We start from the raw sequence: 18,421 nt of genomic DNA on the forward strand, positions 1-18,421 counted from the left end.
ATCTATTGGCTTCCTATTTATGAATAGTGTCTTCTGGCAGTTCTGTTCAGTCACTGCACTGCTGTATGGTCTACTTGTCATTTTATTCAGGGTCACCATATTTCCCCCCCCCCATACTGAAAAAGGGGGCATTATTTCCAATGGGACAAAAAAAAGGCTGCTTCATCAGCTCCCAAACATGATTTCTAGGTTTAGATGCGGTGCAGGCTTTATGCAGATAAAAATATATCCTTTGGCAAATTCACACACTAATTTAGGAAAAATCCTTCAAACCAAGAATGTTTGGAGTGGAGATTAAATGCTATTTAAGTCCCTTGTTTGTTACATTAAAAGAGTACTAAATATTGGCATAAACTACTTCATCAAATGAGAAAGTTTTTGTCAAAAATTGCATTTGGCAGCTGGAAGCCTTTCTTGGAGATAGTTGTTTTTTTTTTTTTTGGTTTTTCACCTATAATTGGAAAAAAAGGAGGGAGGAACCTCAAGGAAAACAATTACAACACACAATAAGAAATAAGTGGATTAAAATTTATCACTACTTACACAGAAAGCTCTATGTTTTAGCTGATTTGCACTGCAAATAAGACACTATCATATTCCAAAAAGAAAACTAGCCGTGCAATCCTAGACAAGGTCACTCTAGTTTAAGCCCATTGATTGACCTGGAATAACCTTGTATAGGTTGGATCACATGACTTCCTTACACTAAGGTGAATCCTATAACTCTCTTCTGCCAAATCTTCCTTCAAGGGAGACTTCCTCCCATGGAGAATGACTTTTTCTGACGGAGAAAGGCTTCCTAACAGAGAAAAGATTTTTTTTTCTTTTTGATGGAAGTTTTCTTTGCTGGAGGAAGGCTTCAATTAATTGGAAGGGAGCTATAGGATCCAGTTTTTCCAACTGGCTCTCATTTTGGAAACTGAAACAATGGTCCCGAGCAATGAAAAACGAATCCTGAGCCCCTAGTCCTACTATACAACATATATTGCCTGAGCTGCTTCTCTTGATCCATTCTGCTCTTAAGTATTCATCTGGATACATATTAATGGCACATTAATTGCCTACAAAGGCAATGCTCTTCCCACAGCTGGCTAGCTTTTCCCACTGCAGGGGTACTTGGCCTTCCCCATGATATTTCCTACATCCAGGCTGGCTGCTATAACGTCAGTCCAGAAGATCATGAAGCCACAGCTCAAATAAATTTAATTCTAAATGAACCTTAAACAGCAATTTCAAACATGTCTGCGATTCCCTAGCAATCCCTGCCATCTCACAACGTTTAAGGCAGTTTCGTATGTCCCCTGAGAATGCTTCCTTTTAATTTTGGTTTCCCTGATGAAAACCAGTTTATTGTTAATAATGCATTATTATAAACATGGACCACTCATAATTGAAAATACTGCCTGAGGGGAAAAAAATAAAATAATTCAATGTCTGGAAGAGCGGGGAGAAGAAAAGGAGAAAAGGAAGAAACATATGGTACAAAAAGGGGTTTTTATTAACAAACAGTGTATTACATAAAATATGAATGACACATGGGCTGGTGCGGCAGTAAAGCATAGCTGGCTGTGTGAATTAAGCCAAAGACATTTCAGCTGTGTTTCTAGAGCAGATAAAGTGGCTTACCATAGTTTAAAAATGGCTACAGAATTTAAGCAGTAACTGCTAATAATTATTAAATTTTAGTATTAACTGCATTTATATCCTGTCTTATAATAATGGACTCATTAATCAAGGCGGTTCATACTTTGTGGATGGATGTATATAGAAAAGGGCATTTTTGCTTTTATTTTATAAAATAACCATTTCACTTGGTAAATATATATATATATATGAGAGACTCATGCAAAACAATATGGAAGAATGGGACAAGTTGGGTCCTTATTTGTTCTTGGCAGCCAGAGGCTTACGGCTGATCTTCTTGGATTTGTCATTGTTCTTCTTTGGAGGGTCAGGGTCGGCCTGCATGTGCCTGCCATAAAGGCTGCAAAAAAAAAATTACACAAAGAATGAGTCGGTGCTGTCACTAAACCCAAGGAACACAAAACAATATAGAGCAGAAAGAAGTCTCATTGGAAACAAAACCCTTTCACTCCTGTACGCTATCAAGTTATTACACCAATGCACAAGAGTTTTACTCAGCATTTTGAAAGCTCAGGCTCCTTACACAGTTAACCTTTGGAGACGTTGACAAAAATTGGGTTGAACTGTTGAGATAGAGTGCCGATGTAAAGGAAAGCGAGCTGGCTGCCTAGCCTGAATACTCAAGGGTTTGAGAAAGTGACACAGAGCAATGGTGTCAGAGTCTTCCCTGGCTGCTCGCACATGATGGATTGTAGGAAGAGAGCTACCAACACATCACTGCCACATTAAAACAGACCCCTGATTAAATGTTGACGAAGTATCCCACAATTAAGATTGCTGGCACTCACGGGGAAGCTAAATAGACTACAAGGCTGAAAGGATTTTAAACTCAACACCAGAGAGCAATTAATGGATCATTTATGAGTAACTCCTACTTAAAACCATAATTAAAAGCCTTCAAGACAAACATGATGCAAATATAAACGAGCATGGTTGACAAAGTGACTTTTAACAGTCTGTCCCGTGTGTCAAGAAAGAAAAGGATCCATAAACTTTCTTTTCTGGAAAGGGGATGAACAGAAAAACACTGATGATGCCTGAGAAGAAAATGAGTTTCTTGATTCTACACAGATTCTCAGCCAAGCTTGGGCCCGGTACTCACTCTTCAAAAAAAGAGTTTCATTATTCAGATTTTTTTAAAGAAAGGCCATTGAGTAATATTTCTGACAAGAATGAGTGATTCACTTATACTGTCTAGTACAGCAACCTCTTATAATTAATGAGCCAAACAATGTCAAAATTCAGAGCAAGAGATCAACAAAAATCCATTTGCATAACTGAAAAAATAGTTTAACATTACTAATAATTGACATGTTGACTAATAATCTGTAAAGTTTCTGAAGTCCAAACACAGGTTTTGGCAAGTCTTTTACTAGGAAGTGGCACACACACGATCTCACAATAATTCATAACTATACATAGTAACACCCTGCACAATTGTTTTAATGTAACTTGGATTGCAGGCAACTGTTCACTTCTGTCATTTCTCTTTTTGTAAACCATCTCTAAGATGCTCTTTAGTCCCATAAAAATGTTGCCTGCCATTCCCCCATCTTACTGATAATTCTAGCATCCCACACACCTCACCAGTACATATCCAGATTTGGCTCTAGAGCCATTGTTCTAGTTCCTCGTTCTAGTATCAAGTTTTGATGATATCTCGTTTAAAGAAGGGCAGGGGTCCTTGCTTGATAGGGAAGCAATCATCTATTATCTATGCTCCCACGGCGTAGCCCAAGAGGAGATGCGTAGGACCCAGAATCAGACACAAAGGCACAAAGATGTAGGATATAGGACCCAGTAAGATCGCTACATTAGGAAGGTGTAGAAGATCTACTAAGTAGAAAGGGAACATGTGCAGTGTCTTGACATTCGAAATCATTTCCCTATAGAAAGAAAGGTCATTTACTAGTTGCCTGAATGTATTCAAAGCACCATCCAGAGATTTTGGCCGTAGTCAAGGAGCGTTTTCAAACTCAGCAGCCAATCAGCACACCCACGTTGCTTTCACTGTGCTATAATTTCTGATCCCACACCCCACCTGACCACAGTTTTCTGTTAGTAGACCATGCCTCAACACTGAGGTCTGACAGCAGAGGAGATGATCCCCAAATATCTAGCCTGCCTATCAGATGTTACCATGTAGAATCCAGCATCTTTGGATCTACCGGAAGGGGAAAGCTGCAAACAGCGATAAGGTGGAGGCAATGATGAAAATAATTCATTAATGATTAACAATGACAGGTTGGAAAGATGGATTAGGGTTATAAAACAAATTGTGATGAGTAGGCAATCACTTACGGTGCAAAACCACAATGTGACAGGTTGCACAATCTGACTGGCCCATCAACTGGTGATGGGCCAGGGCCAAAAGAATGAACCTTGAGCTAGGCAAGAGTGACCATCGCTCCTTCTTTCCCTGTATCCTTGCATGTGCGCAGATCCACAATATGCCCATTTTCCTCCATAGTCAAAATCTGGCTAATCTCACACCAGGATTTCATTTGTCCTTCCTGCTACCTCTTTACCAGCTCACACATTAGGCTGATGATTATTAAAGAAGTGATAAGACTAAATTAAAGTCCTAGTTTGCAAATGACTCTCTCTGCAAGAACCAATTGGGGCATGGATGTTAATTTTTAAATGGGACACTCCATGCCAGTCTCTGTGGAACAATAATGAGAGAGTAGCAGGGAAAAAAAATCAAGATTTCGTGTCTTTCAGACATCTGTAATTATCCTGGGTGGCAACTAAAAAAAAGAAAAAGCTGATGGCGTTATAATCGTCACTGATAAATGGCAGAGTGCTTTCTAAACAACAGTGCAGACGGAGTACAGTGGTTGTATCCGCAGCTTCCTCATTAAGGAAAAGGGCAAAATAGTTTTCTAGGGGGATATAATGTCAGCCTGAAAAAGCATTAAAAACCTCAGTAATAAGATTTTTCTGGGTTTTCTTTTCTTTCCTATACAGTTGGTTATAAACACACATTTCTGAGCTTCTCTAGCACAAACACAAACATATGTAATATGCAAATTGGGGGAAAAGTATCTAAGTAGCCACAGAGCCTGCCACACTCTTTACCTGCCCCACGGAGGGGAACAAATGAGCACACAGAGGCTGTACCAGCAAAACTTACAATAAGTGAGAAAGATGCTCATTAAACTTCATCATTCTGTCCACTTTAATGATGCCTTTACTTAATAAAAATTCCCCAAGCAGTTGCAAGGATATTAGGCAAAGTCTTTGGTTATGTATCAGGGGCCTAAGCTGTCACTAGCAACCATGTAGTTCAGGAGGGGCATTCCCAAGAGGAGAGAGCAAATCCAGCCTCTTTGTAATAAATGCAGGGAAAAATCAATAACTGCAGCTTGCTACATTACTTAAGCATTTAAGAAAATAGGTGATCTGTCTAAATTAAACACCAAGTGCTAAATGTTGCAATTTAAAGCATAAATCAAGAGGCTCGAAACCTCAGATGCTGAAACTATAAATCCTGTTATTAAGGCTTATAACTTTAACAAGGGTTATTAAAGGGTCTGAGGGGAAGATAAGCGAAAATATTTTGAAAAGCATTCTCCCACCCCCCAGTTAAGTCCTTTTGCTAAGCACTGCAAACATCAACGGGCCAAAGCCTGTACACGTATAACATTTGTGGGAGGATCGCTGAGTTGCAGCTAGGAAGTGAGGTGAGGCTGGGGCAAAGGCTTGTCAGGCAGATGTGAGGATCACCAGGGGGATGGAATGGGGAGGAGTGAAGGAGGGGCTTGGCCATGCAGCACCTGACCCTCATGGTCCACACCCTCATTCTTCCATCCCTAGGTATCAGCTGCTGCTGGGGATGCTTGTCACAACTTGGTTGGATCCACTGGGTGTAGGGCTGGATTCAGTGGGGTGAATCATTCTGGCTAGGTGGCTCACCCCCTTTTTTATTGGGGAACCTTTAAGGGATATGGGGGAAGCCAAAGGGTATGAGCCTGGGCTGGCAATTGCAGGTTTTACCCTGGATGGCAGGGACCACCAGGGTCATTCCCTGCCATCCCGTGGGGCCCAGCAGGCAGGCTGGGGAATGTGTGCCATTGAGTGGTGGGGGGCCATTCAATGCAGTGGATCTGTTGCCTTTATGCCATGACTAGAGATGGGCATGAATCACAATGCAAACCAAAGTTCATCACGAATTGGGCCGTTTTTCGGTTCGCGAACCAGTGGTTCATCAGAGGGCATTTCTGACGTTCCCGTGATGAACTGCTATGATTTTTAGTCTGGTTTGTTTGGTTCATTTTTCAGTGCGTCACTGCAGACAGCCTGGCACCGATCAATCTGTTTCCTAGGCAGCGGGGGGAGCGGAATGGGCTTTCTGCAGACCTTCTGCTGCCCCAGAAGTGACATTTTCACAAACCAGTTTGCGAACCAGGCAATTTCATGCCGGTTTGTGGTTTGTGAAACGTGACAAACCACGAACTGCAATGAACTGCCATTTTCCCGGCTCGTGCTCGTCTCTAGCCATGATAATTCTCCAATAGCTGTAATCAGTAAAGTTGTGGCCTATTTCCATCCAGTAGTGGTGTATTTCTTGCCTAGGCACCAGACTCACACAAGATGCACATGGGGGAAAATATCCTGAGAGTTTAAGCCTCAACTCATTTTGGACAAGTCCACTCCTGCAGTGAGAATTACAGAACTGGTGGGTGAAGCCTTAACTTTATTTATTTATTTATTTAATCACATTTCTAGCCCTCCCCTTTCAGACGGGCTCAGGGCAGTTTAACAACAGTTTAAAACAGTAAAAACATTATAAAAACATTAAAACATTATATAAAAACAATTAAAATTGGTGGGTATAAAATATTAAAACACAGCATTTTCCTGCATGGGTGGTGGAAGGTCTTCAGTGGTATGGCCGGCGAGAGGACAGCCTAGCCCCCAACAAATGCCTGGCGGAACATCTCCGTCTTGCAGGCCCGGCAGTTTATCAGACTATACTACATTAGAATCAGAGCTCTTATTTGTAGTGGCATTCCAATATCTACCTACTGAAAAATAATAATATGTATAATTTATATAGCCCTGTTAAGCACTGAATGCACTTCACAGATATTACCACAGTAATCCTTAAAACAGCCAGGAAACACAGGCCAGCATTATAGTTTTCATATTATGGACAGGGAGACTGAAGATGTAAGAGAGTGGCTAGGCTAAGGCCATCTCATGAATTTGTGGCAGATAAGAGATCTGAAATGGGGGGAGGGGGGCTTCTGGATTTATAGCTCAGCCTTTGTTACTATACCACACCAGCTCTCTCAATAGCGTGGCAAAACCACAAACTCACTCTTGGAGAATATGCCACATGAAATAACTTGCAGAACAATTAAAATATTCCTGCTCAGCTTGTTTATTGTATCCTTCCCTATCCCACCAACTTTCACAGCATTAATACTGTTGTAAAATTTCGTTTCGGTTTCGTTTTCCCGGCCATGTCGGACGCTCCTCTCCGCAGGTCCAGGAGGAAACGTCCGAGCAGCCTGACCGGGGGGTTGACCCGCGAGGGTTAACCCCCAGGACTCCCAGTGAGGGAGACGGGGTCCGGAGCGCGGCGGGAAGAACCCCCTGAAAGCAATGCAGGGGGTAAATTGCCCGTTTGCTCCAACGGAGGCCGGCAGACTTGCGCAGCACTTCGCGTGCTGCCGGGCCATGGAGAATGGCAATAAGCAGATTTAAGGTGAAAACCTGTAAGTAAGCGAATCCCTTCTGATTTCTAAGCGTATGCGAAGGATTGGTGGGAGCTGAAGCTAAGAAGGCGCAGATTTCTTCCCCTTCACGGAGTTTTGGAACTTAGTTGGCGCCCCCCCCCTAAGATGGAGATGAAAAAGCAGAGCCCAGCAATGAGTAAATTGGTGATGGCAACGTTACAGGGGAAGGGGGAAACTTTGGAAGAGATGGTGAGACGAGCAGTCTTTGATGCTGTGCAGCCCTTTGTAGCGAAACTGAATGAAATGGGGCAAAAGGTTGATTCAGTGGAAAGCGAAGTGAAAACCATTAAAGAAACAGCGACTGGAGCAATAATAGGATTGCAAGTGGACCGTGCCCAAACGGTACTGCGTCTTCAGAATGTAAAAGAGGAGCAAAGTGAAAATTTAAAAGATCTGGTGTCTGGACTTTTGGCGCCATTCGCAAAGGCAACTAAAGAAGAGTTAAAAAGCGATATTTTGGAAGTCCGGCGGACATCTTCAAAGTATGTAATGAAGCGTCAGCTGCCTCGCGAGATTATTATTGACTTTTCATCTAAGAAGACTCGGGACACCATCTTATATAATTCGTACAATGTGGACTTGGATTATTTGGGCAACAAGGTTAAAATATTGAAGGATGTTCCATTTTTGGCTCGTAAAAGAAGATTTAAGTATAAAGGACTTGCGGCTTTCTTGAGGAAATGTGATGTAAAATATAAATGGTTGTTTCTAGAAGGCGTCTGGTTTAGATATAAGGATCAAACCTACAAGATTACATCGGAAGCGCAGCTGACAGACTTTTTGTTCAACCATCAGGAGTTCCAGCAAGAAGAAAGTCCAAAGTCTGAAGGGGAAAGTGGGGGGGAGGAGAGAGCGGGTGCAGCTGCTCCAGCCGCGCAGAGAGAACTGAGACTGAGACGTGGGGGGGGGGGGGGAGAAAACCTGATCCTGAATATAGTCTGTATTGTATAAGATCTACCAATCTGATAGCATATTAGAAAGTTAACTTTTAAGAAAAATTGCAGCATGAAGGGAATACAAGACATGTAGTGTAGCGTTTGTTGTTTGTATGTTGCTCTTCCCCTTTCCCCAGTCCCCCCTTCCCTTTTTTTCTCTCCCCCTTATACTTTTGTAGTCTTTTGTAGTTTTTTATGTTAGATATTAAAAATTTAAAAAAAAATTCAAAAAAAAATACTGTTGTAAAATTTCTATATATTGTGAGAGAAGTATATTTATATTTTCAGTCATTGCCCTTTGCAATAAGCTGACCACATGCTTCAAAAATTAAAAAAGCTTCTTAATTTTATTATGATACCCAATATTTTATGTAAAGAATTCTTTTTAAAAGCTACAGGACTGTAAATATACTCACATTCTGAAACTGAGTTGCACTTTCAGAGAAGCTCCATGCATTTGTATGGGATCAAACACTAGAACTCCAAATGAAGGAATCACCTGGTTAGCTGGGCACCATGGAGACTGACAGTGCAATCCCACGAAGACTGGATTAACCCTTCATAGGATTGCACTGCCAGTCTCAATGACGAAACACATGAAGCTCATCCTGTATAACAGGGCGGCCCAACTAAACAACAACAACATTCGATTTATATACTGCCCTTCAGGACAACTTAATGACCATTCAAAGCGGTTTACAAAGTGTGTTATTATTATCCTCACGGCAATCACCCTGTGAGGTGAGTGGGGCTGAGAGAGCTCTGGAAGAGCTGTGACTGGCTTCAAGTGGAGGAGTAAGGAATCAAACCTGGTTCTCCAGATTGAATAATCTTCCAAAATCTAGGGGGCCACACTGTCCTCTAGACAATCGCTTGGGGGCAGAGCTACTTAACTTGCATCATGGATATGTGGTCCTTTGTAGGTGCAAAGACAAATATGACTCTTGTAAGAGTCCCTCAAGAAACACAAGAAGCATGCAGAGGCCTGAAGCACCTTTTTCCTTATAAAAGGATCAGATACATTTTGCTCCGGTTCAGTTTCACTGTCCCTGCAGTCCAGGATTTTACTTTTGACAGCTCTCTGGCAGGGAGAATCAATGCAGTACTTAGCAAATGTTTGTAGTTTCTTCTGGCATCTTCTTAGCTTCCATTTCCTATTCACGGAGTTCTGTCAATTGCCTACACACTTTAAAGGAATCTTTCTACTCACTGAAAGAGAGTGCTGCTGATCATGGAAAGAGCTCTTCCAGGAGCGGAAAAACTCCTTCCTTCATCAGAAGAGCCCTTATGGATCGAACCCAATATTTTCAATTTCGATACACTTTACTAGCAGATTATGGACGAAATGCAGGAAATGATCATCCTCTGTTTAGTAAGGGAAGTCACAATACAGCATGCTTTGCATGGAGTGACCTTTCCTTTGGGCTTTGGGAAAAGAAAATTGCACCCTCCTTGTTCTTGGCAATGGGAGACCTGCATGTGTATAAATGTAAGAGCAAGCAGAGTCTAGATTATTTTACTGTTTGGCACGGCACTCAAATAATTTGAATCCCAGAATTTATAAAAGTTTTATCTATGACTTAAGAGCAACCAATACTTCCTGTTCTTAGAGAGTCTGTCGACTACGCAGTTAATAATGAATCATTTATTCCGTTCGGTTTAGCTCTTCAGCCACCTAAGAAATGGCATTGCAACAGATGGTAGAACTGTCAGAATACATTTATAATTTGAAATTATTTGCAAATCTCTTCTACAAGACCTTTTGGCCTTCCACCCAATCTGCAAATACACCCATGCTAACGTTCACATTTCAGATGGTATTTAACTAACATATTAACAAGTTGTTGCAGACTGGACAGTTCATGTTTATTAAAGGATACTCTCTCCTAAAGGATTTCTTTTACTTCAGCAGTATCTGTGAGGTCCAAACTTGTTATCCCAAGGTAACTACAGAAAGAAAGCTGATTTGGTGGGAGGCGGTGACTTGGACTGGAGAAATGGGAGGGGAAGGGAAGGTGCTTAAGCCTTTCCCCCACAACCCATTTTCTCACTCTAAAACTTTTATATGGAAGTTTTTCTTCTTTAAATTCTGTGACCACACTAAAGTTACCTGCATCTTTGTGCTTGGCCCTTAGACCTGGATTCCTGTATACATTTTTCCTCTCCTTTAAAGTGACAGAGAGCCAATAAAATATGACAGATACAGCCAATGGAGCAGGGGAGGGGGAAGACTGTATTATCCTAGCATGGATTTTGAGACACTCCACTTCATTATCAAGAAACTTGAATTTAGACTAGGGTTGCCAGGTCCCCTTAACCCTCCCAGCTGAGGGGCAGGGAGACCTGGCATTTACCTTGAGTTTCTTCTCATCCACGGTTCACCTCGGGAGGTCCATTCCAATGCCTCTCCCCCTGCCCACTAGGTGAGGATTTCATGCCTGATCAGAGAACGGAGTCTGAGTCCAAACCTAGTAATTCAGCCCAGGGTTCCTCAACCTTTTTTGAACCTTTGGGCACATATGGAATTCTGACACAGTATGGTGGGTGCAGCAACAAAATGGCTGCTACAGGAGATGGAGCCAGCCACAAAATGGCTGTTACAACTTACTTTTAGTCACACAGTGAAGATCTTCACTGTGGAAGCAATTTCTGCCAAAGTAATGCTTTTAAAAATCTTCACCAATCAATACTCCAATGGCCAATCAGAATTCATGCTTTGCAAATGTCCCACCTGGCCCCACCCACTACCTAAAAACATTTGGTAGGCACCAGGAAAGGTGTTGGCAGGCTCAATTGTGCCCACAGGCACCAAAATTGTGCCCACAGGCACAGATCTGGCCTGTACCACACTCCTTCTTATGACCATCCAATTCATTACAACATCAACAACAACAACATTCAATTTATATACTGCCCTTCAGGACAACTTAACACCCACTCAGAGCAGTTTACAAAGTGTGTTATTATTATCTCATGACAATCACCCTGTGAGGTGTGTGGGGCTGAGAGAGCTCTGAGAGAGCTGTGACTGACCCAAGATCACCCAGCTGGCTTCAAGCGGAGGAGTGGGGAACCAAACCTGGTCCTCCAGATTAGAGTCCTGCTGCTCTTAACCACTACATCAAACTGGCTCTCTCTTCATGTGTTACCGTCGTGGCATCTGATCTCCTTAACAGCCTTTAAAGAGTTTGTTAATAGATATTTATAAGCTGCTTTCTACAGTTTCAAAGTGGCATTTTTTTTTTAGATTTTTTTACAATCATACCAATGTGGCTGGTCTGAGGCTGATTAAGGTAACAGTGTTGGTTTTATTTCTGGCAAAAGAGTTGAAAAAATAATTCCAGTTTTGACAAAAGGTATTTGTTAACTAAGTATTATACAATTGGCAGGATTTAGTACTCCCTGCCTCCCCAACTCATTACCCTGTCTGCATTAAATGATGGCAAAGAGCTATCAGCTTGTGGAACACAAGCCTTCTTCACACAAATGGAAAGGAAAAAGCCAAGTGTAATTAGATTCAGGTTCCAATCCCTTGGTAATTCTCATCTCCAATTTTAAACCCATATTGTACATCACCTGTCACCTTACATATTTTCTTTACATTTCACACACTGAAATCTTTTAAAGCTTGAGATCATCACTGAGACTCTGTTTATGGAGAACAGTCTGCTAATTAGCAGGCATTCCCTGTGTTTATCTTCCGACAGAACCAGGGATGCTCACATGTATATTATACATGCCAGTGTCAAAACTGCATTGGTTGGAAGAGGGGTCCTTTCTCCATTTAGTCATCTGCATTTTCAAAACAAAGCAAAAGATTATTAATTATGAAATTATACAGATATTATGGAGGACCTTAGTGATTTTTCATAACTCTTACTATGGAGGCAAGACTGATTAACAATCTGTTCAGATGTGACCCTCTCTCTGTGCCAGCCAATAATCTCTATAAAACTGCAGTGAAAATGTCACTTACTATAATGAACACAGATCATAAGTTAAACCTCACAGATACATTATTTTTCATTAGAGTTTTTCTTTATTTCTTATATATTCAGAGGTAGTAAGGGAATAACCACTGAACTAATTAGCTCTGTGTTACTTATGAACACCATAGTGTTAAAACGTAAGTGAGCAATAATCAGAGACAAGGCCAGGAGTGAAACCAGCAGCCATGCTCCAAGATTAACTTTTTAGATTGTGTTATGTCTCTACAAGCTGAATCTAAATATAATGAATGTAATGAACTGGACACATAAAAATGGAAGGACGCAGTGTATCACAGTACCAGAGAGCCAGTTTGGTGTTGTGGTTAAGAGCAGCAGGACTCTAATTTGGAAAACCGGGTATGATTCCCCACTCCTCTGCTTGAAGCCAGCTGGGAGACCTTGGATCTGTGACAGCTCTCTCAGAGCTCTCTCAGCCCAACCCACCTCACAGGGTGTTTGTAGTGGGGATAATAATAACATACTTTGAAAACTGAGTGGGTGTTAAGTCATCCTAAAGAGCGGTCTATAAATCGAATGTTACTATAATATTATTATTATTACAGGATGACTCACGCTAAACTTCAGAGTGCCTGTTCATCAAACCCGAAACTAATATAGTTTCAACCCAATAGAAAGCCTCTTAAGATGAAAAGATTTGCCATTCAAGACTCCTCGATTGCTGCTAAATACAACACAAAGGCTACAATTCCATCAGAAATTATATCTCTCTTCATCTGAATGTGATTCATCTGAATCATAAAAGGTGGTTTGTTTCCTTCCCTCCAAACTGGTAGAAACAGCTCCTGATATGCAATGGCTGGAATATACGGAACTGGAGGAGGCATCAGGAATTTGGTATTCTGCATCCAATGACAAAAAAGGCATTTTAAAAATCTTGTTGGGTTGGAAACTTTACGTGCCTCAGACTTTGAGAATAAGGAGCAACATTCTGAATTCATGGCAGGGTTTAGAGATAAGGGTTGACAGGCCTGACCTGGCAGGAGCTAACAGAAGCTTGTGGGCAGGGAAATCCCTGCCTTCACAGAGGCCTGGCGACCCTCAAGTATATAAAGAAGAACAAATACGTGTTAATATTTAACACGACAGATTTTATTCGTAGCAGTCATTACTACAAACAACATCTGTTACTCAAAACAAATGCAGTTACTGTGAGAGGTGGCCTTGTGCACTGTGCAGAGTCTATGCTTAAAAAATGGCAGTCTTCATGTCTTTCGGCTCTCAGTGTACTGGGAAGTATTGCAACAGTGATACTTTTAGTGATGATAAAACATACTGGCAACCTTCTGTCTGGTTCAAGTTCCCCAAATGCAACTCTTTATCCTATGCAATTCTTTTAAAATGTCTGTTCTTGCAAACACATTCCTGATTCATGAACTGAATGCAGCTAAGTCCATGATAGAAGATAAAACATTTCTCTGTTGATTTGAAATATGCACATCCTGGTTTTATAGCAATATTATACAGTGCAATCCAGAGTTGCTCCAGTCTAAGTCCTCTGATGTCAATAGGCTTAGACTGGAGTATCTATCCACAGGATTGCATTGATAGTCACTTAAAGTGGCTAACAAAAGAGAAAACTGTAAAACAAAAACAAAACCAACAATATACAACAAAATCAGCTTTAAAATATATCTTAAATAACAACAACAGACTTTCAGACTCGATTCGGTTTCGTTTTCTCAGCCATGCCGGACGCTCCTCTCGGCTGGTCCGGGAGGAAACGACCGGGCACCCTGACCGGGCGGCTGATCCGCAAGGATTAGCCCCCAGGACTCCCAGGGAGGGAGCCAGGGTCCGGGACGCTGCGGGAAGAACTCCCCGAAATCAATGCGGGGGGGGGGGGAATTGCCCGTTTGTCCCTATGGAGGCCGGCAGACGTGCGCGGCGCCTCGAGTGCCGCCGGGCAACGAGAAACGGCAAATAAAAGAAACAGGCGGAAGCCCGTAAACAAGCGAATCCCTTCTGTTCTACAAGCGTTCGTGAAGGAGAGGTTGATCTGAAGAAGACTCGTTCTTCCCCTTCGGTGAGTTCCAGAATTTTGTTGGCGCCCCCCCCCCCCAAATGGCAGCAAAGAAGCAAAGTCCCGCTCTCGGTAAGTCAATCTCGGCTACCTTGAAGGGAGAGTCGCTCGAAGAGTTGGTGCGCAGGGCGGTGGTGGAAGCCATAAAACCCTTTGTTGACAAGCTGAACGAAACTGATCAAAGGGTGGGCTTAATTGAAAGCGAAGTGAAAACCATTAAGGAAGTAGCGGGGGGGGCAGAGAAGTCTGCTCTGGAAAGTGCGTCACTTGTGAAGGCTACAAAAAAGGAGCTGAAGTTGGTTGAGAACCAGCTGATCGGGCTACAGATGGAACGAACGCAGACAATTTTGCGTCTTCAAAACGTGAAAGAGGAGGAAAATGAGGATCTGTGGGAGGTGGTCTCGGAACTATTGGCGATACCCGCGAGGACGACTAAAGAAGAGGTTAAAAGCGCCATTTTGGAGGTCCGTCGGGCTTCTTCAAAATATGCAACAAAGCGACAGTTGCCTCGTGAGATTATTATTGACTTTTCATTTAAAAAGATTCGGGACACCATCCTATATAACTCATACAATGCGGATTTGGACTTTATGGGTTTGAAAGTCAAGATTTTGAAGGACGTTCCATTTCTAGTCCGGAAAAGGCGTTTTAAGTATAAAAAGTTTGCAGCTCTTCTGAGGGACCATGGAATAAAGTACAAATGGTTATTCCCAGAAGGAATATGGTTTAGATATAAAGATCAGGCCTATAAGATACTATCAGAAGATCAACTAAAGGATTTTGAGGATAAAAACCCGGAATTCTGCTGCACCGAGAACGAAGAAAAGGAGAAGCCGGAGGGGGGGGGAGGAGGAGGAGAGCACCGCAACAGCGGTTGCACAGAGAGAATTGCGTCCGGGACCTAGAAGGGGGAGGAAAGTTTAATCAGAATTTGAAATGTTTATTCTCTGTATGATTAACCACTCCATCATTATCCTATGGAGCTATTTTTGTATTATGACAGTATGAAGGGAAAACATTGAAGTGTAGTGTTTAGTGTTTGTAGGTCATTCCCCCCCCTCTTCTTTTTCCATCCCCCTTTGTCCCTTCCCTCTCCCCCTTCCTTGTGATAGTCTTGTGTAGTGCTGTGTAGTGTTTTGTAGTTTGAAAAATAAAAAATAATTAAAAAAAAACAGACTTTCAGACTCATTGTCAACACAAACATTCTGAAAAATAACCTAAATGATTGCGAACCAATTGCTCTGGCAGTAAGTAAATGAAAGATTTTGAACATAAAAGAGTTTTATACTGGTTCTAGTGCAGTGCTATTGATTAGTAATATATTGTATGATTCCAGTATAGATACAGACAAAAAGAATGTCTCTTTATAAGTAAAAAAAAATATATGCATAGAAACACACAGAAATACCAACTACACAGAAACACCAAAATATTAACTAATTCTGCCCCCCGCCCCCATCTGCAACGGGTGATCACAATGAGTGACTCAAGGATCCAATCTTAATACTGGAAACATTTTTATCTGCAGCCAAATCACCAGGGAAAGATTCAAACAACTCCATTCTGCGAAGTTTGTGACCATCTTGCGACTTATGTATTGGATCTTGTTTCTCCTACTTTATCTATCTGTCGATGCCCACATATTTACTGCTGTGCTACAGTTCAAAGTGACATCCAGCAACATCAATTCATGTTTCATTTCAACTTGAATTAAAACACAAATGCTTACAAGTAGTATTTTGAAGCAAGGAAAACTATATATTCCCTCCCAACGGAATTGATCACCAAACACATCTGGTACTATGATAGCAAGTCATTTTATACTGAACCCTTTGCAAAGCTACAAAATTGCCACCTAAAGTTTACACTGTTTTTTAAAATGTTATCTTTGAGCTTGGAGGAAAACAGCACATGGACTTAACCTGGAAGCAAGGTCCAGTGAAATCCATCAGTCAGAGTCTCTCTATATGAGACATCTTACACGGGGATGCTCAAGTGCAGGGAGATGTAATGTTAGTCGGGAAGCGAAGTTTAAAAAGACAGAGGCAAAAGCTCTATCAATTTCACCTCTTTGCAGGGGGGTAGTTTAAAAAGACAGAGCCTGGGGAGATGGCTCCTCAGAGGGTTTGTTAATTTCATCTTCGCCTCTGGGAAGGTGAGGTGAAATTGAAAAAGCCTTCCGGGAGGCTAACTCAATGCACTACCCTTGCAAATAAAAGGGATATTTATTCATCATGAGCAGACAACATCCAATTAACATTCATTTCCACATATAAGAGATGCAACTCCAGTTTAAGAATTTATTATTTATTGATAGGACTTGTAATGCAAGAAGGGTCCCAGGTAGGAAAAGTAGTTATTTACTCTGCGGGTCCCACTGAGGACAGATTCCTTAAAGGAGATATTGCAGGCCCTTGGCTGGAGAACCAAAAAGAGCATCATCATTCTGAGTTTTCAGTTCTGCAGTGTGTTTACTATGATGCACAGAGTTACATCTTGTGCATTTTGAGTTTGTTTGGGATCAGTGAAAAAAGTCATTCCACTGTATGTGTCAATCTGGGAAACGCTGTAGAAGTACCAGTCCTTCACAAAACAGCAAAGCCCAACAGCTTCCAAATTATGACCAGGGTTTCCACATGGTTTACAAACATTAAAACTCAAGAAAATGTATTATTGATTGGTTATGAACCTCTGCTGTTATTGAATCAGGTTATATGTGATCACGTTGAACTTCCTTTGGGGGTGATTAGCATAACGGTATTGCCAGTTTTTACTATTTGCTGGGATGAGGCACAAGACATTGGAAGAGTTCAACTGAGAATAGAGGAGCCTCAATTATTCCTTCTGAAACAAGATTTTCATTCTTTCATTTATTTGGTTAAGATACAGTTATTGTTATGATAACCCTATATACCTGCATATATTTTTGTATTTGTTATATTTTAATAACAAAATACTCTCAAGTGCAGCACTGAGGCATAATTTTGAAATGTTTAAATTTGAAAAAAAAGTGAAGCTATACAAAACTGATCAATACCTACCTTTCAATAGCCTGAACTCTTGAGTACAAGTGGATGGCTAGATGGCAATCTGACAGCAACGCTGATTCTGTGAACTTGGGCAGATCATGAGGGAGCAGGCAGAATGGGTTACATCAGTGCTTAGTTCTCGTGGCCTTCATACATGCCCAGGGTAATGCCGATTGCCACCTTGGGGTCAAGTAGCAATTTCCCACAGGCTAGTTTGGTTAGGGATCCTGGAGGTGTTTTGCCATCTTTTGGGCATGGGGGTGGTCACTGGGGCAGTCGGGGGGGATTGTGAATTTCCTGCATTGTGCAGGGGATTGGACTAGATGACCCTAGAGGTCCCTTCCAACCCTATGATTCTATGAAAAGCCAGCATATGCACCACCATTCCCAAGGGAAGAGAGTGAATGATGACAAGGTGAGCAGCAGATAGAGGCCAGTACCAAGAATAATATTTAGCTATTATCCTGCAGGTCTGTTTGTCTTGGCCAGGGTGGAAGGGGCAAAAGTAGGAAGTGGAGAAGCAGCAGCCACGGCTGGATACATTTGTCCATTTTGGGGATCATGAACTGCAATCAGCACATAAGGCTAATTGCAGCAGGGAGGGACATGGCACCATGGCAGAGGATATGCCTGGCATTCAATCCTTGGCATTCCAGTTACAAGGATCAGGTTGCAGGTGATGTGAAAGACCTCTGCCTGAGACCCTGGAGAGCCGCTGCCAGTCAGAGTAGACAGTACTGCGGTTGACAGACCAATGCTCAGACTTGGTATAAGGTCAGAGGTGTGTGTGTGTGTGTGTGTGTGTGTGTGTACTGCATCTGGACTCTTACGCTGCTCAAAAGCCTTCATCAGTAGCACAAAAACGCAGCAACTACATAAATTTGAATTATCCATTAATTTGGCTAAAATATTTAAATAGTGGATGCTTCCCCTCTTACTCTACACAATAGTTTGGTAACTGTATTATGCAAGATACTTTCTTCATTGAAATGATGTGGAATAAACACACAGCCCTTTGTCAAAAACTCAACTGATA

At 41.8% G+C, this 18,421-nt stretch overlaps 1 protein-coding gene across 1 annotated transcript in view; it reads right to left on the reverse strand.

Annotated features, from left to right (window-relative positions):
- Window positions 1–1,475: 1,475 nt before the first annotated feature.
- The window catches only part of RSU1 (Ras suppressor protein 1), a 94,242-nt gene continuing 77,296 nt past the window's right edge, over window positions 1,476–18,421 (reverse strand). The window contains exon 9 of the mRNA XM_054991543.1: window positions 1,476–1,984. Within this exon, the coding sequence (XP_054847518.1) occupies window positions 1,882–1,984 (103 nt within the window). The 3' untranslated portion in view covers window positions 1,476–1,881. The remainder of the gene's footprint in view (window positions 1,985–18,421) is intronic.

This window comes from Eublepharis macularius, chromosome 11 (assembly GCF_028583425.1).
Source record: "Eublepharis macularius isolate TG4126 chromosome 11, MPM_Emac_v1.0, whole genome shotgun sequence".
Taxonomy (NCBI): Eukaryota; Metazoa; Chordata; class Lepidosauria; order Squamata; family Eublepharidae; genus Eublepharis; species Eublepharis macularius.